This window comes from Dermacentor silvarum, chromosome 2 (assembly GCF_013339745.2).
Source record: "Dermacentor silvarum isolate Dsil-2018 chromosome 2, BIME_Dsil_1.4, whole genome shotgun sequence".
Taxonomy (NCBI): Eukaryota; Metazoa; Arthropoda; class Arachnida; order Ixodida; family Ixodidae; genus Dermacentor; species Dermacentor silvarum.
In genome coordinates this window covers 120,795,279-120,818,590 of record NC_051155.1, presented here as the reverse complement: position 1 = coordinate 120,818,590, position 23,312 = coordinate 120,795,279, and the positions used below count along the sequence as shown (strand labels likewise).

General features: G+C 43.3%; 1 protein-coding gene across 7 annotated transcripts in view; it reads left to right on the top strand.

Annotated features, from left to right (window-relative positions):
- Nucleotides 1-23,312, top strand: part of LOC119441717 (peripheral plasma membrane protein CASK) — a 790,490-nt gene that overhangs the window by 722,284 nt on the left and 44,894 nt on the right. For 6 of the 7 annotated variants that reach the window (XM_037706319.2, XM_049661551.1, XM_049661552.1 and 3 more), the window contains 4 exons: nucleotides 3,076-3,154; nucleotides 6,051-6,136; nucleotides 10,231-10,299; nucleotides 20,838-20,867. In XM_037706319.2, the coding sequence (XP_037562247.2) occupies nucleotides 3,076-3,154; nucleotides 6,051-6,136; nucleotides 10,231-10,299; nucleotides 20,838-20,867 (264 nt within the window). The remainder of the gene's footprint in view (nucleotides 1-3,075; nucleotides 3,155-6,050; nucleotides 6,137-10,230; nucleotides 10,300-20,837; nucleotides 20,868-23,312) is intronic. The other variant, XM_049661554.1, reaches the window with a different exon arrangement.

The window sequence follows — 23,312 nt, the reverse complement described above, 5'->3', positions numbered from 1 at the left end:
AATTGTTTAAAATTTAGAGAAATAATGAAACATACAAACCGAATGTGTGGGTGTCCTTGTTTTACTTCGTGTCATAGCAGAAGAGATGTACTTCCGTTTCATCTGCTTGTTCTCACGTCATGCAGTCGCGCACACAGACAGCGAAACAGTGGCATTTTCTCCCTATTCCAGCATGCGATCGTGCTCTTTGATCCACTCATGTCTACCTCAGTGTTCATGTGGTACTGACTTCTCATACCACTAGTATAGTGCCAGTGGTACGACGACACTGTGTATAACAGTAAGAATCCATGAGCTGGCCAGCCTCTCCAAGCGTGTGCTCACTTAGAGATCCAGTTTGCAGACGCAGCCAGACACCAATGCAGGGGTTCCCATGCACAGCTTGCAAGATCATGCACAGAGCGAAACGAAACAAACGCAACACCTCATGCATGGGACTGTTACTGGAAGTGCACCGTGAGGCAAAAACACGAGAAAAAAAGAAGGCGGGGACCATGACGTGTACGTGACGCGATCCTCCGGCACCGGTATGGGAGAACACAGGGATGGAATTTTGCTTGCAAAGGCTAGACAGGGCAAGTGGCAAGAGTGTCAATGTTGGCAATGAAGCTCGCCTCCTGAAAGCATGGGTTAGCCGACACTTCAAATATTTATATCTCTGCTAATAACGAACCAATTAAAAAAATTATTGTGGTAGAACGCTCCGTAGAGGGCACGTAACAATTTCCTGCTTATAACCAAGATTTGCTATGTGGCCCGGTGAGGGGCCCTTTAAAGGTGTTTTTATGGTGCAGGTAAATACTCTTTGACTCTTTGTTCATGAAGATGTTTTCATAGTGTAGCAGGTAATTTCGTGTAATTTAAGTACAGTGGAATCTCGATGATACGATCACGGCTAATACGAATTTCCGGATGATACGAATTTTTCTGTGGTCCCGGCCAAGCCCCATTACTTTGCAACGTGCTAGAGAACGGTTGTTACTAATTGACTTTCGACCCGCGTCAGTTGATAGGTTTAAAGGCCGTCCCACCGACGGCCGCGAAAGAGAACAGCACGGAGTCATGCGCTTTCTCCCTTTCTCTTTTGGTGCGAAGGCATGGACGCGGCGCCGGACAGCGTGGAGGCCGCGACTGGGCGCAAAGAGTTTGAAGCGGTGGCGCTTTTGTTGATTTTGTGCTTTTCCCCGGGGAAGCACGGCCGCCGCAGTGAGCGAAGGTTCGTGCGGTCTATCGCCTCAACAAAAACTGAGCCACGTAAGCATAGCGCATACAAAGGTCAGAGCCGTGTGGAGATCGCGTTCAAGATATGGTGCGCGCGACAACACTGACAGCCGGCACAGGCGCAAAGTGAGGCTTATAGCGCATGAAAAGACAAGGACGAATGAAGAGGTGACACATACAGGCGCTAACTTGCAACAATACTTATTTCGAGCAAAGGACCCACACATATATACAACTGTTTCGCATCTGTTTCGCATACATCATCATACATGCGCCGTTTACAAAAAATACCTTAAACACCATTACGCAGATAAGCTAGCTCTTTGCAGGAAAAGGCAATTGATGGTTGCGAAATACAGTTGTCCCCGAGCCTATCAATCATTTATGCTTCGATAATTTCGCGAGTTATTCTTCCTCGTGCTCTTCCCACGATAGAGCAGTCTCTGTATGCTGGAGCACACGTTGAGCGGTCACCATCATCCGCCCCGGCATCAGCCCACTTGCAATGCCTGCAGTGAGCGTCGAGGAACCCACCCCGCTTTTCTGCTACATTATACCGGTGTTCCCTTAAACGCTCATTGAGGCACCTTCCGCTTTGTCCCACATAATTTTTTCCACACATTAAAGGAAGGTTGTAAATGATTGCTCCCGCACATTCAACATACGGGTCCTGGTGTTTCTTTGTGGACATGCGTTTCTCAGACAGGTCTGGTCTGGTTCCTCTTTTCATGCGCTATAAGCCTCACGATGTCATACCAACAAACCCAAATCACTGCATTACAGGCGCAAAGTACAAGAACGCATTTGTTGGCAAAGTAGAAGCCCCCCCCCCTCCCTCCCTCCCTCCCTCCCGTGTTGCCTTCCCGCTTTGTTCCTTTCGCATGGGAGATTGCATCGCCAGTTACCCTTGCACCTGGTTGCAAGATACACAGCACAGCGTTGCCCCCCCCCTCCCTCACTCCCACACCCCCACGGCCTTTTGCGCGACGGAAGACGTGTTTGCTTTCCGCTGTGCATTCGCTCTCCGCGAATGCGCGCATCCCTCGCGCGCTTTCAGCACATACGGCGTGCGGCGACGATTTTATCGCCCTTGGACTCATGCTCCACGTCTCATGCTCCTCCTCCGCATCGCCCTCGTTGATCTCCTCTGCCATCGGTGGGCGCACCTCGTTCAAAGCATGCTCGCAACCGCCCTTGTTCGCGAGATTTTCCAGCGGAAGCCGCATTATAACTGGCATTTCGTCTCACGCGGCTGCACTATAAGCTGTATGCGTATACATGGAGTTCTATGGGAGGGTAAACGGGAATCGGAAAAGGCCGCATTGTAGCCAGTTCTGCACTATAAACGGTTACGTTATAAGTGATCTATACTCTAAATGCTTTTTTACGTAAGTGTGCCTGAGTAAGTTCACCTCTGACTCTTTAATTTAGCTAGATTTAATTGTGTTTCGATGATACAAATTTCGGCTAATAAGAATATTTTTCGTGACCCTGTCAGATTTGATCATCGAGATTCCACTGTAGTAGCAGTTGTATTAATGATACTAATAAAAATAGGGGGGGGGGAATGACCCACTCTATTCCCTCTTTATGCCTTGTTCCTTTATACTATGCCCACTTGGGTGTGCATGTTTTTTCATCTATAAATGTCTTGTCACGGTTGTCCACACCCTGTTTGTCTGAAATAAACATAAGCATGTTAACAATGACCGGCATCTTTTTTCTCATCTAGGGCATTTATTAACCTACTTAATTGCCTATATAACATTATTGCAGCTTGCATAACTTCCTTTAGTGAGAGGCACTAAGAATACCTGTTAAGTTTTGTCATGCATTGTGTGTACTTGTGTACAGGGCATCACCCTGAAGCTGGACGAGGACGGACGGTGTATTGTGGCTCGCATCATGCATGGTGGCATGATTCACAGGCAAGGTGAGAACAGTACAGGCAGCACTAACATGCGTAACTACAAGATTGAACATCTTGCTCATTCATTTGCTTATGTGTGAATACGTATGGACTTAAAGGGACCCTGCAACGTGCTTTGTTGAAGCTGTGGAACATGTCAGATGCTTAAAGGAATGGCATTTCCTTGAGATTTTTTCAGGGAAAAAAGCTTTTTGTATGTTTCTTATATAAGTAGAGTTATTGTTACTCAAGTACTTGCACTACCGTACTCTCAAGACCTTCCTCTCCTTTTCATTGTTTCTACCATGTTGAAAAGTGTCAGTCCAGAACAGGGCTTACCAACTCTGTCCATCATCGTGCTGAGTTTTCATAGCAGCAGAGCCTCTAAGATCGGTTAGTTGCGCTGCTCCATCTTGCGAGGCTATTGTATCAGCACCGGCGTGTGGTTATTCACCACAAAAGCAGGCAGGCGGGCTAGTTGGGGTTGATTTATAGAATGCACAATGACAGTGCCAGAAAGGATGATAAGAAAGACCCAATGAGGACAAGGGCATTGACTGCAACTGACTGTTTACTCAAAAGATGAAACTAGTCATACGAGGGCGGTCCGATAAGTACTTAGCCTCACCGCGAGATCGCGACGCTATCGCATGAGACATATACTGACGTTGAGTACGCTCTCTTAGAGGGACACATGCAAAGGTCCAGTCGAATCGGGCTCGCAGTTTTGTTTTTGGCCGCTTGAGGAAGAGGAAGCAGGTGATTTTTCGTGTGTCCGTTAAAAAAATGTAAAAAGAGCAATATCGGTCGGTGATTCGATTCTTGTTTTTGGAAGGGAAATCGCGCAGCGAAATCACAGAGCGACTGGATGCCGTCTACGGTGAGTCTTTTCCTTCGATGGCAACCGTCAAAAATTCGTTCAACGAGTTTAAACGTAGTCGCACGTCGGTTTTTGATGAGCCTCGCCCAGGGGCCCCGCAAACGGCTACCACGGCCGATAACGTGGTAGGTCTGATAGCGGAACGCATTTTTTCGTTGTTTCCTCCTTTCCGCCTCCTGCCTCCCTCTGCCAGTTTACACATGGCTCACTTTGTTATAATACAGTCAAATCTCGTTAATTCGAGCACGCTTTATTCGAACTGTTGGTTTATTCGAACTGACCCTCTGGTCCCGTCAAAGTTATGTATATTTCAATGGGCGAAAACGCTCTGTAATTCGAACGCAAAAGCATTTGCGACGGTTAATTCGAACATACCGCGGCCCGACAATGCTCTCAGCAGCCCGCCAAATAACGCGGCGGCGCCTCCGACCGGCATTGCTCCAACACCGCCATAGAGTAAAAGCATTGGAGAGACCCCTTCATGCAGCGGCGGAGGCCCAGTCCTGCCAACGAACTGTCCACGCCACCAAACGCTCGCTTCCCGATAACAGCAGAAAACGAAACTTCAGGGAGCGGCCTAAGCTGGCGCCTGGCCGGGTGGACCAGCGGCGTCGGCACCCACGCCGGCAAACGCTCGCTTCCCGATAACGGCAGAAAACGGCCGCGCGTGCGTGCCCCTTGCCATGTCGGCGCCGTCCGCTCTCTGAAGTTTCGTTTTCTGCCATTATCGGGAACCGAGCGTTGGCCGGCGTGAGAGCAACTCGCTATGCGCGCCGCGAAATTTCATGACTCACACCATTGGTTCATCTTGCTATGGTGCTAGAATACTTCAAAAACACGTCCTTCCGTTAATTTGAACTTCTTTTAATTCGAACTAATTTTCGGGCCCCTTCGAGTTCGAATTATCGAGACTCGACTGTACCTGTACTCCTTGATAGAGAGTGTCACTAATGCCTTATTAGCTTATTTTTCATCTTTTAGTTCCGTATAGAATGCGTCACAAGTTTCCCTACTTGTGCATTGCAGATCTTCTCAAGATTTTGGCCTGCAATAACGCCTACGGGTATTCAATAACACCCGCGACATTGGTCTGCGAGGTGCCTGTTGCCTGATCATGCTTGTATACTGCTCTGCAATGCTCACGAAGTCTGTCAATAATGCACTGTTCCTTGTGACCTGCAAAGCGCTTCCTGCACTTTGATAGTATTTGGCAAAAGACGGCAGTTGTTCATTCCATAAACTTCTTGCTGTGGTGTCACTACAGCCACATTTCTTTGTCATCGATAAGACAGATTTTTCCAACCATTCTTGGCATGGTAACTTCAACTTGACGTCACAGGCGCACTTCATCTTTGGGTGATGTCCAGCCACATTTTAATTCATTAATCTAAAAGTGAACACTAACACTGTTGTAGAGGCCCCACTGAACTTCTGTTTTATCGGCTCAGCCATTCAATTATTTTCAAACAATGTTTTAAACAATGCACAAAATTCATCGCAATCCATTCTTCTGAGAAGTTGTCACACACTTACCGAAAACAGCTGCTGAACTAAGCTCAGCATCACTTCCGATGGAAACTTGACACATACTGATTACTTTGCAAAGTGTTGCTATCTATTCATATACTTTGCAGTATTATAATGCCATGTCAGAAACCTTACTTATCTAACAACGCTTGCATTGAATGATTTTTTGTGTTCAGTATTTTAGTAGGTTTTATTTAGTTTACTGAACAGCTAGCTTGCCTTCACTATGGTGAAAGCTTCTTGCCATTTTTACATACCTGGATTTCTTGTGTTTATATGCATCCTCACTCCACTGTAAGGCCACGATGACAATTCTATTATTGAGATAAGAAACATGTCTGGCTACAATGTCGGATAACATTGGCCATTAGGCGTTTCTCTGCCATTGCCGGTCAGTAACAGCCTTGGCTTTTGCGAAGTTTTCTGGTGCTTGAAATCAATCAGAGAAGCAGCATTTGAAATAGCTGCAGATTGTGGGTGATGCTCTTCAATTCTTATTTTCTTGCATTGCAGCCACTCTACATGTCGGGGACGAAATACGTGAAATCAACGGCATCAGCGTTGCCAACCAAACTGTGGAGAGTTTGCAGAGAATGCTCGTAAGTGTCAGCATCCTTCATTCTAGGGCACGACATTGATTAGTTAATGGAAATTCACAAATGTCATCCACAAAGCAGGAAATATGTTCACGGGTAGAAACTCGGCATGCCAGCACAACCAGGTAACATCAAAGAGCCTCTGGCCAGCACACAACCCACTGCATGCTGAAGTCATCCGGTGGATGAGAATGGCGATAGACCCTTTGCTGTCCAGTTCACCACGTTAGCAGTGACAACCAGGCAAACGTTTGTTATGCGTGCCCAGATGCTGCCTATCTATTCTTTCCCTCAGCTCCTCTCTTTGTGCATTTCTGGTGACATGATGGGGTCGCCATGTTGCTCCTGTGCAGATGGGCAAGGCCAAGCAAGCTTATTTCTTTGTTAGCACCCCATGTTGCTCAGTTGATGGCCTTTTCTTGGTTCTCGTTGCATAGCTTTGTGCGAGAGGAGAGTGTGTGACGAGGATAGTGGCGGAAAGAAAAGATAATGAGAGAAAAGACAAATCGGTGCTTTTAAGGTGAGCCACGATAACTCAATGGTTAAAGGTTACTCTGAGTGCTGTCCACTCCTAGTACTCCAAGTATGCTGTTATCATACATCGCGGTAGCACTGATTTTTGTGCACTTTGTCACTTTTCAAGTAGCCACATCATATTCTTTCTGCCATGTCTGTGCTCCCAGGAATGTTCTGAGCGTGACAGCGATTGTTTTTAATGGGAAAACAAAGTATGTGATGATCAGTATTTTCTCTTGTCAAGAAGCAAGAGCTCTTGTGTGAGTTCCTATTCATTGAACTACTTTACTCAAGGACAATTTTGTCTGGCTATGCAGGCAAAGCTATATGGACAGAGCTTCTGTGCTTGTACTTTCGAACCTCGATATAATGAACATGAACATAACCAATTATCGTATATAACAAAGTAAATATAAAATTTCATTCGGCATGCTTTATTTCAACTAAGTTTTCTCCTGCTATAATGAAATCGACGCACTATCGGTTATAGCGCAGCAAATTTTTGCTTGCATGTGCCTCAAAATATATATCCTGGTAGCAAAAAAGTCATGCAGTCACTGAACGACTTCTCCGGCAGCTGATCTTTAGAACCTGCATGATTCCTGCGGCACTGCCACCTACCCCTAGCACCAATGTATGACGGCAATATAGCCGATATTCAAACGCCACACGGTGCTTTGGGCATGAATCATGCATGCAATGCTGCAAACATGGCAGTCATGAACAATGTTGCCACCATGACGATTGGCATAAAACTGCTACTTCGGTTGCCGACTCCCAACAAAGTGCCCTCAGCACTGCGGCCAACCGGCTGGTGACAAGCTGTTGTGGGAAGCTTGCCGCAAATATGTTCACACTCGTAGACCTTTTTGGCGCTCAAACGTGAGATCATATGCACAGGTGAGACTGGTGGCCATAGTAGTGTAGTATGCATCCATATACAGTCACCTTCATGTCTAAGAAATCTGTCGGGGGCGTGCACGTTTTGGCCAGCGGCTTGGCTTGGTTGCATCACGGTCGGCAAGCCAATGGGCCGATCCCGCTTGATAACACCGGTGTATTTGTGGTGGTGCAGAGCGCATGTATGCAATTTATTGTTGTTTCCCTGTGTCATATTGGCACGACAAAATGTCTACGAGTCGTCAAGATTCGCAGGAGACCCTTTACTCTGGCCCCTCCGAGACACCCTCTTGTGTTTCTTTCGCATAGATCTGATCGTGATTTTTTTTTTCTCGCTGATATCTGCACATATACTTATAATGGATATAGCATATAAGGAAGGTATTTTCGTGTTCGGTGCAACTGTGTTTTAACAAAGTTCGACTGTATTAGAATGTCATCTAATCTGATAGTATTGCTTATAGTTTCGATTCCCCAGCCACGGTGGCCAAAAGCACAGCTTTTAGCAAAATATTCTTTAGTAATACTGCCTGTTTTGCATTATAAAAAGCAAATAAAACAATAGACAACAGGATGAAATATATTACATAGTATATTACTCTAATTTGGCATGTTTTGAAACAAAGAAAATCGCTCATTTGATCATGCCAGTTCTCGTGATGTGATGTTTCAGTGACGATGAATCTCATTATGTTTAGGACCACTGGAATTCACGATGCAATCTTTAAAAAAGGAATGCTTTATTGTTCAGACTTAAGGTAAAATTAGATGGAAGAGAATGAAAGCTTGTGGCTCCATTCATTTGTCGTGAGCATAATGCACTGCCGAAAAAAACAGCGAATTCATGGCTAGGCGAGAGGTGTGGCTGCTGCTATGTTGCCCGAGACCTACCACGGGGAAATTGGCTGTTTTTTGTATGTTTGAGTTAGGAATTTTTTGTGCAACAGCCAATAAGTTTACAGTGTCATGCAGTATATAAAAGTGAATGTAAATGAATATGCTTTCAAATAATATTTATTTTTAAAAATACAAAAAATAAAAATATTCTTAAACAAAGAACACCCAAAATTTTCAAAAAAAAAAAATTCGGCAAGTAACATCTCTGGCAAAAATTTTTTTTGAGAAATTCCAAAACATACAAATTGTTAATATATTCCTTGGCAACATTTCTTTACAGAATTATACCCATAAATAAAGTACTCTTTGAGTTAAGAAAAATTACATGATGCATAGTGAAAAATTCAAGTACTTGGTTAGTCCTACTTACGATTTTTTTTCAAGAAGAGGATTAATTTACAGCATAATATTATATACAAAAACACGAGTACTAAATGCACATTTCAAAACTACATTTCGGTAAAGAAACAGTAATTACAACATAAGTAATAAATTACCAAATAAATAATTAATGAAATTCACGGCAAACTTTCTTAATGACAGACTTATATCCTCAAAGAAAAAAAAATTCTACATCAGTTTGTCAAGGATATGCGCTATGCATATTTGTTGGTGTTTATACATATAGCATGAACAACCTCCGCCATAAAGGACAGGCAAAAAAAATTGCGAGCTCTCGCCAGCCACTTCGGACCCCTATGGAGTGTCATTCCGAGGCCAATGCACGGATCTCTCTGGGGCTGAAACTGGTGGCAGCACGTCTTGTCCAAATGAAATGGACACACCATAAATAAAGAAAGTAATAGTTTGGACATCAACAGGGCAATTGAACCGGCTGTAGATATCAATAAACAAAACGGAAGGTGAAAATTAAACTTGCCGGCGGGTAACAGCTGATGTTCCCGGCTGATCTACTGAAGTTTCCTCATCCGAACTAAACTCCGACAATGCGACATCGATGTCCGAGTCATCACTGCTCGAAAAGTCCAAAAGATTGCTTCTAGGATCGTTGGAATGAAGCGAAACTGCTTTCTTTCGAGCGCGTGCGGTACCGCATGCCGACGCCATCACACTGCTTAAGTGTGCCTCAACCTTTGAGCTCGCGCGCCCTTTAAAAATCCCCACCGCGCAGTAAAAATGTGAACCGCGCAGAAGCAGAAACTCTACTTTGTATACAATCACCGAGATGGCGCTACGAGACCAGGAAGGTACCGTTTGTTTTTTAAATAGGCGCTCGAAAACTTCGGTCACCGGTGATCGATGCCTAGTGCCATGGTAAGAAAAGAGTTAAGTGCATGCATTATTTTAACATGTTTGGGTTTTGGGCGAGCACAAACACGCACAAGCATATAATTTTAATGTAAAAGCTAAAAGTAAATATGTGAACTTACATATGAACTTACATTTTTAGTTTATTATAAATTTTAAGAGCAGCAATCAAACTCGGTACTATATGCAGCGGAGGTCTCACATATGTGCTGCAGTGTTCTGATTTGGCCTGCATAGCCACAGAAAGCTGTCCATAAGTGCGGGCATTATTAACTTTGTTTTATTGTATGTGGGTTGTTATAGTTCTCGTGCAAATTTTATTCACTTTGAATGTTCTTCGTGTGTCTGTGAAGTTCAATTAACAAGCATTTACGATATGCTTAGCGTAGCTTCTGGTAAGTTCCAGTGGACTCCCATGCTACCTTTGTGTTTACCTGTTGTGGAAGGGAGCTTTCTGTAGCTCCTCCCAGTGCGACCTCCCGGCTGACAACTTTCTTGTCCTTGTCACCATGCAGAGGGATGCACGGGGCAGCGTCACCTTCAAGATTGTGCCCAGCTACCGCAGTGCCCCGCCACCGTGTGAGGTAATCTTTCAGTACGCCTCCGAGCTGGGCCACAGGCTCGACTTTTGTACCGCCGGCGGTGCCTCCGTGTGCCGCTTGTGACACGTGGCACACTTATTCGTTGTGAATGAGAAGGGGCCACCAGAAGGCGCAGTCACTGCTTTAGTCCTCAAGATCGCTCTTTTATGTTTAGACAGTCTTCTGCCTCCCTGTTTTGTTTTTTCTGAGAACAGCGCTTTACCTGTTATACGTAATGTGAGGGGATTACCACTTAACAGCATGAACGCTAGACAAGGACAAGAAGAAAGTCAAAGATGAGCATGAAGACTAGACTAAGACAACGAAGGAGATGAGGATAACACTATCCTCATCTTTGACTTTATTGTTGTCCTTGTCTAGCCTTCAGGCTGTTGCTTGTAATCGCGTCCTACCTACCACTAGTTCAAGCTTTATCATCAGGCTGCTTCTTAGTGTGCAGTGTTTCAGTTTGGTTGTTTAATCCCTGGATACCAGTTGTTTTGGGACAGCCAGCACAATGCCTTAAAGCATTAGCTCTTCTTTGTCCTGTTGAGTGCATGCTTTGCAGGTATAGATTCCAGGCGCAGGTAGAAGCACATGCAGAAGCATCAAAACTCTGTTAATGCTTTCTAAAACCATGAAAAGGCTCTTGTTTCTCAATGAGCAAAGCCATGAAGAGTGGCTGAGGGGTGCATCTTATCACGATGCCAGCACTATCACATAAACAGCATGAAGCATGAAGAGAGAGCAGAGTGCTTCTCTAAGTACTCAGAAGCTCCCCCAATCTTTTGTCTGTTTCACTGAAATTAACAGATAACGTTAACAACAATTTCTTAAGTGGCAAAGCAGTATCATACTACTGTATTTATTTTTGACTCGTCTATAGTACCGTGAGGCAAGCCAGGTAAGCTTGAAACAGATTGTATCTTTCACTGAATGTGGAAGGAAATATTTGGTGCAGGAATTGGCTTCAGTATAGCTTTAGGAATTGGTGTATGTATTCAGCCTCAGATGCATCTGTATCAGCGTGATTATAGAGTTAGCTGATATAGGATTTGGTTTTAATATTAAGGTATATAGATCCATTTATTTCGCATCCTCTAAAATGTTGGTGTATGATGTATGAGCTTAGTACACATGTGTTCAATTTGCCTTCGCAAGAGGTAGAAGTAATGCATGTTGGAGCTGTGTTTTATGTTAAATCATGCACTGTTGTGTTCTTTTTTCCTGCGCTTTATTATTTTGCTATCCTAGATAACAAGGCACCTAGTGCAGTTGTGTGGATCAAAGAACATTGTTTGCTCACCTGATGTGGCATAGTTGAAGGTAGTGTTTATTGTTTTTTTTTCTTCAGTTCTATAATTGGTTTGCAGCATCAAGGTCATTAAATGATGCACAAGCATTAGGATGGAAGTGTCAATTGCCTAGTTGGTTGCTTCCCTGTGCTTTCTTTTCTTGTTCTTGACCTCTTTCTCTACCAAATAGTTCTTGCTATTATTTAAAATACAAAATTCAGTGAAGCACAGTGCAATGCATATTGCAAAGAGTTAGCATAGTGCAAGCAGCACTGCTATTGACAACATCTTGGTGGTACTTGCATTTAACGTAAGTGTACAAACTCGTGCAATCACCAACTGCATTCTATCAAATTGCTGGTGCGAGAATGTCAGTAGTGGCAGTCATTACTTTTCATCATCACTTTGCACTGTCACCATTCTTGCATCTTTTATTTTTCGAGAGAAGAGTTGTGAAATGCAAGAACACTTTTCGTGCATCATAAATTGTTCACAGTGTGCCGTCTCCAGTGCTGCTGCTCTTTCATTGGTCTTCTGGTATTTCGGTATATGCCTTCACTAGCACATCTCTTCTAAGGTTCTTTGTTCAGTTCCTAGGTTTTCAGTTGAGTTCATAAAGGTGAAATCTTGCTTAAGTCCTCTTCACTTTCCCAGAGATCCATACTTTGCACATTTTTCAACTTTTAGTGAAATAATTTTAGACATGTGAGCATACTTGTATGTAGTGGCACTCATTAACCACTCCTTGTTTCATTTGAGATATCAAAAGGTGAATAAACTAATACCGTAATGCGTGATGCTAGGGATAAAGTGCCTCGGACTATTATAACATCACCCTTATTCAGTATAAACGCAGGCAAAAGTAGGATACGGCACATTATATTGGTATATTTCAGAAGCAGTGCTGCTTACAATACAATACCTGCTTAGCATGTTAGCTGAAGATATTCATTATATGTAAATTGGCAAGCTTCTCATACATTTTTGTGAAACAACTCAAGGGAAGTTCGGTAAAAGTTAGTGAACATTGAAGATATCAGTCAAATTCACTTCGAACCAAATAATGCTGCACATTGTAGAATAAAAAGTAAAACATCAAATAATAGGTGCCCGCAGCAGCCTTCACTGGCTGGTATGCTTAGAGCCTTCATGTCACAGTGGTGCATCAATTATCTACAAGCTTAGTTTTCTGTCAACGATGAGCAGATCAGAACATGCCAGTGATGTATCAACTACCCCTTGTAGTAGTCCCATGGTCAACAGCTGCTGTGTGTCGGTTGTAGCATTGCGGTGACAACCATCAGTGCTGGATGCGCCTCGCTGTTTTTGGTGCACAGGGCAAGCAGCACCTCATGCCCGTCAGTGAAGCAATTATGCTTGTGAACTATACTGCAGTTCTAAAAGCCATCCTGGCTTTCGGTGGTCATCTTTTATATATTGATTGGGAATCGTCACACTAAAAACTCAAATAGAGGACTGTTCTTCTGTAACTTTGAACTTGGCTTCAAAACTTGAATAGCCACACAAGTGCAAAAGTTTTCACCTAGTATATCGAGCACAACTTTTCTAGGTGCCTTGTTTCTGTGACCTTTTTTGTCGTTTGTGAGTTGCTCGTGTCTGATGACTTGTGCCCCCCCTTTATTCTGCACCCATAATTTTTTTTTTTGCTAAGTCATGTCGCTTCCCAGCTTTTGTTACACAAATAAGCACATTGTTCTTTGCTGCACTCATGAAGTTTAGCACGTCCTGTTGCATAATTGCTCAGTAGCACATTGCATGTTGATCTGACTGGCTTACCGTTGCACTTGTATTTGTCAGATGGTTAGTGCTTGAACTAAGGGTGGCTGTGTAACCCACCTCATTTAAGTTAGACAGCTGCAGCTGAAGAAATGTCATGGCAACACGAATACTCCATCCAGCCCAAACAAGGACATAGATTTTTCCCCAAAATGTTTTGCTTTCCTCATCCTTACAAAATGTATTCGCAGATATAGGCCATTTTAATTGCAGTTGAAGGGCATTAGCAGCCACTGTAAAGATGCTGGGAAGTTCATGAGAATACTGCTTTCTGGTTGCTGCATGCAGTGGTGGTAAAGCTAACACTGCTATGGACTGTCGAACATCTGCTTGACTCTCTTGCTATTCCCCAAGTGGCCTTAGTGCAAGTACATTCAGTGATGCAGCTAAAAAGCCTCTGGTTTAAAAGCTCAGGGCTCTCCCAAGCTCGCACTTAAATAGATTCTATATTTTCTATGCTCATTCTCTCAAGTATGTGAACTGCCCTGAAATATGGCACTTAAAAACGAGTCCCACAGGCTTAGAAAATGATGTAAAATAATATACAGTAGAACCCCGCTGTTACGTTTTTCACGGGACCGTAAAAAAAAAACGTAAGACCCGGGAAATGCAAGAGCCAGGAAACAGGAAAAATTGAGAAATGGGAGTAGTGTTGAACTGCACACAATATTATTTTAATTCTTACGTGCGACAAAAAGTAGTTTCGCCCGACAGCCGGAGTATCGATTGCGGTGAGCTATACAAAGTAAGAATAGTAGTTTTATCGTCTGTATAAACTTGTAAACATTCGGTTATTAACTAATTAACAAACATAGTGTCAGCGCCCACAGGCAAACATGAACACATCACACTCGATGAGCGCGGACACGCGCAGTTAAGCGCCGCTGCAGAAGCGAGCGAAGTGACCTTCATGCTGTTGTCTATCGCTTCAACCCTAACTGAGCGCCGAGAACACGCAGCACGCACAAAGCCACGAGCCGCCGACGCACCTACACTGCGTAGAATCTACCCCCACGCAGATCGCTTTCAAGATAGGGCCCGCGGGACTGCGCGCGCGCCGCCGCGCAGTATGATGCCAGAGCACAACGCTGCCCGCTCCCCCCCCCCCCCCCCCTCGCTCCCTCGCTGGTGCCTCGAGCGCAACGGAAGGAGGCGCGCTGCCTCTCTGCTTTTCTTTCGCGCGCGAGACGCGGTCGTCAGCACCCCTCGCACGCTTTCACTCACTCGCACATTCAGCATATGGCCACGCGGCTTCCCTCGCAAGCTTCCACTCGCACATACAGCATACGGCGCGCGGCGACGTATGCTGTATGTGCGAGTGAAAGCCTGCGAGGGGAGCCGACGACTGCGTCTCGCGCGCGAAAGAAAGCATACGGCGCGCGGCGACGGCGTTACCGCCCTTGGACTTTATACGGAACATCTATGAGCCAAAACGAATTTTAGGGCCGCAACGCGTCATAGACATCATCTTTAGATAGCAAAAGCGGATATCAAAGGCCATACTTTTGCTGGCGGAAACCGAAAATACGTAATAAATGTCGCCCCCAGCACTTTGGGCGGCCAATGCCATCGTCAAGCAACCAAGCCAAGCTACATGAAAAGTCAAAATGGCCGCTCGGGCCGGCGCGGTGTGGCAGTTCGCAACGTATGATGCGGGAACGGTCCCACAGTTGCGACGTAACAGCGGGGTTAGCAATGCATTGGGTTCTATGGGAGCTGTGCCGGGACCGGCCGAAAACGACGTAACAGCCGGGAAAACGCAGCACCCGGGAACGTAACAGCGGGGTTCTACTGTACTTTCTTATGACGACAGTGGTAGTCCTCTAGCAAGTCAGACATTCGGTCTTCAACCTTATGCTATGTCAGCCTCCTGAATCTGAATGTATACTCAATGTGTGCACATTCCACTTATTGAAACCCCTGTTGAAACACCAATATTTATTGTCTTTGTGGACCAGCGTTTCCGATCTGTAAACCTTGCAATAATACACTACATCATGCAGAGATGCATTATGCAGTAGTGTAGCCTAGTCTCTGTACTGGTGGGGTGTGGTGTTCAGTTCAAGTAGAAAGCTCTGCTGGCTAGATGTCTTGATGTTTAATTGAGTGGTAACAATGATTATAAAACATCCGAATGCTGCAGGCAACTTTCTTGCTTTTTACAAGGCAACTTAGAGTAGATTAGGTGGTGTGCATTGGTAATGTTATGAATATTTGCAAGATTAATAACTGTTGTGTGCCTTACTAGAGAGGTATAAGGCTACTCTTGCTTTAAATACAATCAGTCTGAAAGCCACATTTAACCGATAATTTCGTGATGGGAGGCTCTGCACCCCACGGGCTTCCATGAATGCAATGTGCAGCACTCACAAAGACTATATTTTTTATCTTTTAGCTTGATCTTTATCTTGTTGTTCATAAAAGAAGTGCAATACACACCATGCAGCTCTGTGTTCAAAGCGTTTTGCAAACTCATAGATATTCATCCATGACAGAATTCAAGAGCCATTGGTGTCTATAGATTATTGCTTTGTTTCCTTTGTTTGTCATTTTTGTAGTTGTTACTGCAAGCTTCTACTTGTTTTTTATGAGTTTGTTACTCAGTTTTGGTGTTTACCTACCTACAGATGAGCTGCTTGCACTGTACCAGATTTTATTGCCCATGGTCTGTTTTCTTTTGTTGAATAGTGCAAGGCTGACTGAGTAGTTACTTGCTTTGATGAGATAATAAATGTTTTTAATGCATCAACCCAGTGGATAGTGGTGCTGTTGCTTCCTTTTTTTTTTCCATTATTGCTAACCCAGATAGTTGCAGCATCACGTGTGACATCCCATATTCCTGTGACATTGCACGGCCTATTAGGCATGGCTGGGGTTCCTCATCTCTGTCTTTTTTTTTTTTTTTTATCGCAGCAACGTACAGTTGGTCGTGCTTGTGGGAAGCTGCACCTAACACGTTGTAGAGCTTTGTTTGGCTCCATTTTTGTTTAAACCATTTTAAAGCATTTAAACCATTAGATGTCAGTCAACTTTTAGGAGACAGGCAGGACTCAAATAATAGTGAACATAAATACCGATATCACACAGCAAAACTGAAATATTTTTTATAAAACATAGTTTTCATCTGGTTGTTGTTGCCTTAGAAACACTTTCATTGAGTGGTGATGTTGCTGTGGCAAATAAGCCCAAGTCTCTGCTCACAGTACAGGGACTCGTGGCTTCTGAGCAGATGTTATGGCACACTTTTCCTTTCAACTGCCAGCCTACAAGTGCCATCCAGAAGGAATAATTCTAGAAGGATGACACTCATGCAATGTAGTTCTTAGTCTCTCAGAAGCCACTCATGAAGGGAATTATTTACTAGAAATTTTCTCTGGCAAGACAGCAGATACAGCTTGTGTTCGTGCAGGCATATTGTATGCATAGCAATTTGAAACATTTATGTAGATGAATATCTGTGAAGTGGATAATTTTTCCTAGTGGTTTTCTTATTAACTAAGATTCATTCGAAGGGCATTTACCTTTTTACGACGGTAATAAATTTTTAAAGAACTTTATAAATGCAGTATCTTTTTATTCATGAAAACGATTTAGGTATGTTTAAAAAACACATTGGCGCTTGTAATTTGCGCAATAAATGCGTAGTGTACTAGGAAAAAATAATAATAGCACGATGTAACAGAAAGTGGGTTTCGCTGCACACAAGCGTTTTTTGGGTCAATGAGCTTTTGGTCAAAAAATGTAAGGAAGTACTCCACCACACCAGCTCCATCATCAACTTGGAGGTTCATCTGAGGAGGCCCAGTGAAAGGAAACCAGGGTGGTGCAGTAGAAATATTACTCTTTTAGGGGGGGTCAAGTTTTGTCCGCACACGTGCAAAGCTTATGCCGTCCGCACTGTCGTCTTCACTCAGAGCACAGGAGTCGCCAGAGACATTTGTGGCCATTTTGACATTGCTTCCACTTGAGAACGATGAAGTTTCATAAAGCCCGCATTTTCTTTTTGTATCAACACCACACGCTGAATTACTGGAGCTTCCCACGGAGGCGGCCATATTGAAGTTGAGCATAGCTGGTGCAGCAACAAGCTTCCACTCAAAGAGTATCTTGGCAAGGCAATGCGTGCCATCTGGCATTGTGTTTATACAAACATTGTGCAATGGACGACCCAGAGGACTGGATATTATGATTCAGGACTCTGAGGCCAAGCATCTTTGTATGAGCTTGGCTCGTCCTTCATATTTTCTACAAGTAGATCCTTGATGAGCGGAGCTCATTTTTCGTACGGAAAGGGTTAAGAAGACCACCATCCACTAAGCATGCATTCTTGCTGTCAAGCGAATGTGAAACATGCTAGATTGAGCAAAAATGCTAAAATGGCAACGCTGCTTACAACTAGCAATAAGCAAATGCAATCTGAGTGGCCATCTCAATGTCTTGTTTTAAACAAATATTCTTAAGGTTATTAGAGAGCTTTACCTCATCCGTATACATAATTATAATTCACAGAGTGCTAGGTTTCTGGGGGCATGAATGTGAGCAACCAGCGTGGTGCTGCCATATCTGGCACACAGCTTAACTGGAAAGAACATAGAGCTATTATTGCCGTGACCAACCATATTCTATATGTATCTGGTGCTGTAAAACAACGGCAGTGATTAAATCAACAACATGCAGTCCCTTCTGTTTTATATCCCTTTGACAAGAACACCCGTGCAACACAAAATCGTTTCATGCATCATTGGACAAAGCGTCACAAGATGTCATCAGCAGCTTTGTTACTGCAGTTTATGTTTACTGTAACCTGATATTTCTGTAAAGAGTAATACATATGAGGTGTGTTCAAAAATAAACTGAACTTTTTAAATTGCGCGCCAACCGGCAGAGAGAGCATGCAGCGGCTACTGAGTGGTTGTGTTTTTTGACTGCGAAGGCATTGTCCATCAGGAATTTGTACCACGTGGTCAGATGGCAGACAAGGAAGTCTACCAGGGAATTGTAGCGCATTTGAGGAATTCTGTGCTCAGTAAGAGGCCTGAATTGTGGCAAAACCAGATTTCGATGTTGCATCATGACAATGCGCCGGCTCACACGTCGCTCCTTGTCCGCAGCTATTTAGCAAAACATCCCACTCCCGTTGTGCTCCACCCACCGCATTCTCTGGACCTAGCGCTAGCAGACTATTTCCTGTTTCCCAAACTTAAAACCACATTGAAAGGACGTCATTTCCAAGCCATAGAGGAGATTCAGAACAATGCGAGAAGAGACCTGCGCGCCATCCCAGAAATTGCGTCTCCAGGAGGCTTTCCAAAAATGGAAGAAACGACAGGAACAGTGCATTGCTAGTAGATGGGACTACGTTGAGGGGGACAGTGCTTAAAATGTTGTACAATAAGCAATAAAGATGCTATAGCAAAAGTTCGGTTTCTTTTTGAACACACCTCGTATACAGAAAAGCTAAAACTCTATTTCCGTCTGTGTGCCAACTTTCACAAAAAGGGAGCGTGTTTCTTCATTTTTACCATTCGAAAGGCAAAAGCTGTGCACAAGCATAAGAAATCTCCACTTCTGTCTCATTTATCTCAAGTAGGAAAGAAATTCTTGCTATCTGGCCCAACTAGCAACTGAATTTGTTGGAATGCTGAATTACCATTTGCGATAGTATGTGTTAATTTTGGGCGGTGGTTCCACAATAGCAGCCTTTAGCGAGTTTTCAGCATTGTGTGGTTGTTCGTTAGTCTTGCTATCAGTGACGCCCCTAATACGTAGCAGCGTAACAGGTTTATAGTGGGAACTAGGACACCACATTGCGGGTGACTTGGCAGCAGAAGTTCACAGCAAGTCACTCTTTGGTTACCCTGATCACATTGTGCACTGCAAGATTGACTGTTGACTCTGCTATTTAAAGCTGTTCTGCAATGGCCATAGTTGGCTTTTCAGGGTTCTCACTCACCTGCTGGAGAAACCCAACTGCTGGCAGGGATTTTCTCGTGATAATTGGCTATAAAACATTGTCTCAGCCTGAAAAGAAAGGATTTAGCGTCATTTAAAAAGACTGATAATGAAGTTTCTGTGGTTAGCGTGTAAGACAACTAGAACAGTTTGTGGCTTCATCTCTTGTGTCAGACTGGAAGCTGATACCCTGGAATGAATGTGCTAGATAGCTGACAGAGGGAATGTTGAAGATGAATTTAAATGCCTAGACAGATAAATTGAGAATGTTGATGTCTATGGCAAATTCAAAGCCATGTTCTCAATACCTTGTACACCCAGTATATCGAAAGCTTATATCATGTCAGACAGTTTAAGAGTTCAGTAAACTTTCTGTGGTTCTTAACAAACAAGTCGCAGAAATTGCCTGTCAATGCTATTTGCAATACATAGCACAACAAATTCTAGACAATTTTAATACCTCATGCCAGCTGCCACCAAGAAGCGACTGAGTTTCAGCGTTTGATTCAGTTTGGCCCATTATACTGCTGTCTGATGTTTGATGCATTAGCAGCTTTCTGGTTGCACAATGTGGACCCCTTCCATAATTCAAACAAACCTTTCTAATACTGCATCTTTTCTTCCAGCTTGGCAGAGAATTGCAATGCCTTTAGATGAAAATTAAGTGCAACGCTGACATTGTATACAGCTTGGCACATGTGTTCTTCCTCTCCATTGTGCATGCTTCTGGGGCAGCACCTGACCAGTGCTCCGAAGAGAGGCCTTGTCAAACATTACGAAAGACAGGCTACTATGCAGAGAAGCTGATATCAGAGTTATGGAAGAGGTCTAAACACTTTGACTGTGTCTTAGAATACTGTCAGTTCATTTGCTGCTGTGAGCATTATAACAAGCTGAATGAAAGATGGAACACTCAACTGTAGATTGCAATTTAGTGGCCATCCTTAGCATATACTTTATGTAAGTTGGCCCACTTTGTATTCAAGAAACGAACGTGATACTATATACATAGAGGTTACAAAATTGTGTTGTCTGTCCTCAACCGACAAGGATTAAACCTGCTGCTTGGTATAGGGTTTATGAAGAACACTGTAATATGCAGCACCTTTATGAAATATCTTTTTTTTTTTTTACTATTTTTTTGGTCTTAGTAGTCCGAATGGCTTGCATCCATCCAACCTGTCTTGGAGCAATACAATCAGTAGTGCATAGTGTAGCAAGTTCGCATCCACGCTTGCGTGCGTGGATATATTGCAAGGTTTGTATTTGCCATACCTGTTGCATGGTCATTCTTTTGCGTAATATGCCCATGTAGTGGTTATGTGGCTTTTACAAAACATTACGATATCAGGCACGACAGAGCTTTGGCGGGTGTGGAGCCCCATCTTTTCTTTGTGTTTTTAATCAAAATGATTCAATCATTCTTCTTTCCTCTTGTTTTCTCCTTTCTTTGCCCTTCTTTCTTTGTCCTCCTTTCCCCTGCTCTGCCCTATATAGTATTTCAGGATTAACCCCCCGCCTGTTCTAGTAAGTAGGCCTTTGAAGGCCTTCTTTTAATTCTCTGCCTGCATTCGTTCTATCTTCTGCCTCATTTTGCTTTTGCTTCTGTTTCGACTCTGATGGTGGCGTTCACTGTAGCGGGTTGTTCTGTGCTTGTGCGCTTCGTGTTTCATTTGCTTTTGAATTTGTTTTGTCAGCATGCTGCCTGCAACTTTCTTCAAGGCAAGTATGTTGCACTATTACAGCATGCTGCTCTTTTCATTTTGTTGTCATATTAGTATTATATATGCATGGGTGGCCATTGTGTGCTGCAAAAGTTTCTTTGGTTTTTCGTTGATCTTGTGGATAATTACTATGCATACACTGAGAAACATTGCTACCAAATGGTCTAGGGCTCAGCAAACTCTCGGCACTGGTTGTTTATCGTTCTAGCTCTTCATCATAGTAGCTTAATGTCATAGCTGCGAAATCGGCTGAACGAATAGCATCATGCAGCTACTAATGTATGGTCATGACAACTCATGGTCCCCGTGGTTTTGCCTGTTGCTGGGAAAGATCTTTTCATAACATTTTACATAAGTTGGTGTGATACGTGACCTGACCTATAATACATAAATGGATGACAGCAGTAACATCCAATAAGTTTCTGTATGCTTAGTAACAATTTCTCCTCAGATTTCCCCTGCCAGTATGGGCACCATGTAAACACTATGATGCATTCACATTTCTCAGCAGTATGGGCATATAAAGGCAGCACATGTTCTTGTCATATTGTGAGTATACATATAGGGTTCATTTATCTAAGAAACAGACAGCAAGCGCACAATTTATAAATTACTTGGCAAAGTTGAGATGCAGTCCTTTTTTTTTTCTTTTTTTTTTCTTGTTGAACCTTCAGTTGTGTTTCCAATCTTCAGATATGTCTATCTTTGGGAGAAGAAATGACTTTATATTTTGGTACGCAAGGTTACTGTACAGGTATTACAGGTATGATACACTAAAAACAATAAAAGTGTATTTTGTTTTATAGATTGTGTACAGTGCCCACATTTTGAAAATTTGAAACACTCAAGAAAGACCAGAGCATGGTTCATTTTTCTCAAAATTACTCTTTCACACAAGTGCGAAGGTGGCCTTTGGCAGACTGACTATTCTGTAAGATTCAAAAGCTTTATGGTTTGTATATCTTTAATACAGACTTGAAGCTTACACCACTTTTACTTGGCTAAATTAGTAAATAAAGTATTCTTCACTGTCAGCCATGCTATTTTCCTGTCAGCAAAAAATTAAGTCACGCTTTTAAGGCTATAAGCTATAAGCTGTCAGGATAGACGGATTGGAAAGGTAGTGCAGCAAGAAAATATTAGCAAAGTGGAAAGGACAAGGACCATAGAAGCATGGCTAGTGCCCAGGTGTCCCATGTGTTTAATATGGAGGTCCTCGGTGAACTCCGTTGCCCCTGGACACGGTTAGGCCAGAATGTTTCCATCCAACGTGTAATCACACCTCTACAACGCAAGGTAGAATTACAGCCAATCAATGATTTTGAGCTGTTGCTGTGCTCATGCAACCTAGTGTTGAGGTGTCGGCCGGTTTGGCTTTTGGAGCGTGAAGGCATATGTGGGGCAGAGTCTGGGTGCTTAGATGTGCTGCCACTGCAATATGCTTATGCAATATGCAAGGTGCTCTCATCTGACTGCACCAGTAGCCACTGTGTGAGTTCGATCTGTATAAATATGATTTGACTAGGTACTGTTGCTGCATTTCATTCATGCAAGAATCGTGCTTTAGTTCCTAGTGCAGTGTCACCAGGTTGAACAACCTTGCAATCTTTCTCAAGAAATCTTAAAAAATGGGGGGAGGGGGGTGGAGCTTTATATAACTGCTCTTACGTACTGTGATCTGTGCGCTTGGAACATTGCTTGCAGATTTTGTTGATACTTATTTTACATCTGGTTGTTAATTGTTCTGAGGAACAAACCAGTCACTAGTAGTTTGTTCTGCAAACAGCAGGGAATGATTGTTCATGTTTTGGTAACATATAACTTCAGTTGCATCTTAGTAAATTATGCATGGTCCAGTGTGGGCTTCAATGTTCCTTTGTTTTTCTTTTTTCGATGTGAATGTGAATTGCTGGAAGAGCAAAGTGTGGTGACAAAGTTTGCACCTGAAAGTGTGCTGACTGATGTGTGCTTTATGGGCTGCTGTCTTGAAGACTGTGCTTTTAATTTCGATGCCTGTCTTTCATCATAGCCACAAGTGCTCTCGGGTGCTGTCTTGTGTGCCTGGGTTACATAAACTGATTATCTTTGTTTGAGTCCCCTTTGTTTGGACTTGTAATTTTGTCTTTGTGGTACATACAGCATTGAGAAATCCTATGGAAAGGCCATAATGTAGTCTTTGACAACTTCAAGGGAACTTCAACAGTCAAAGGATTATCCTTTTCTCATATCAAACCCAGGAACTCAGTTT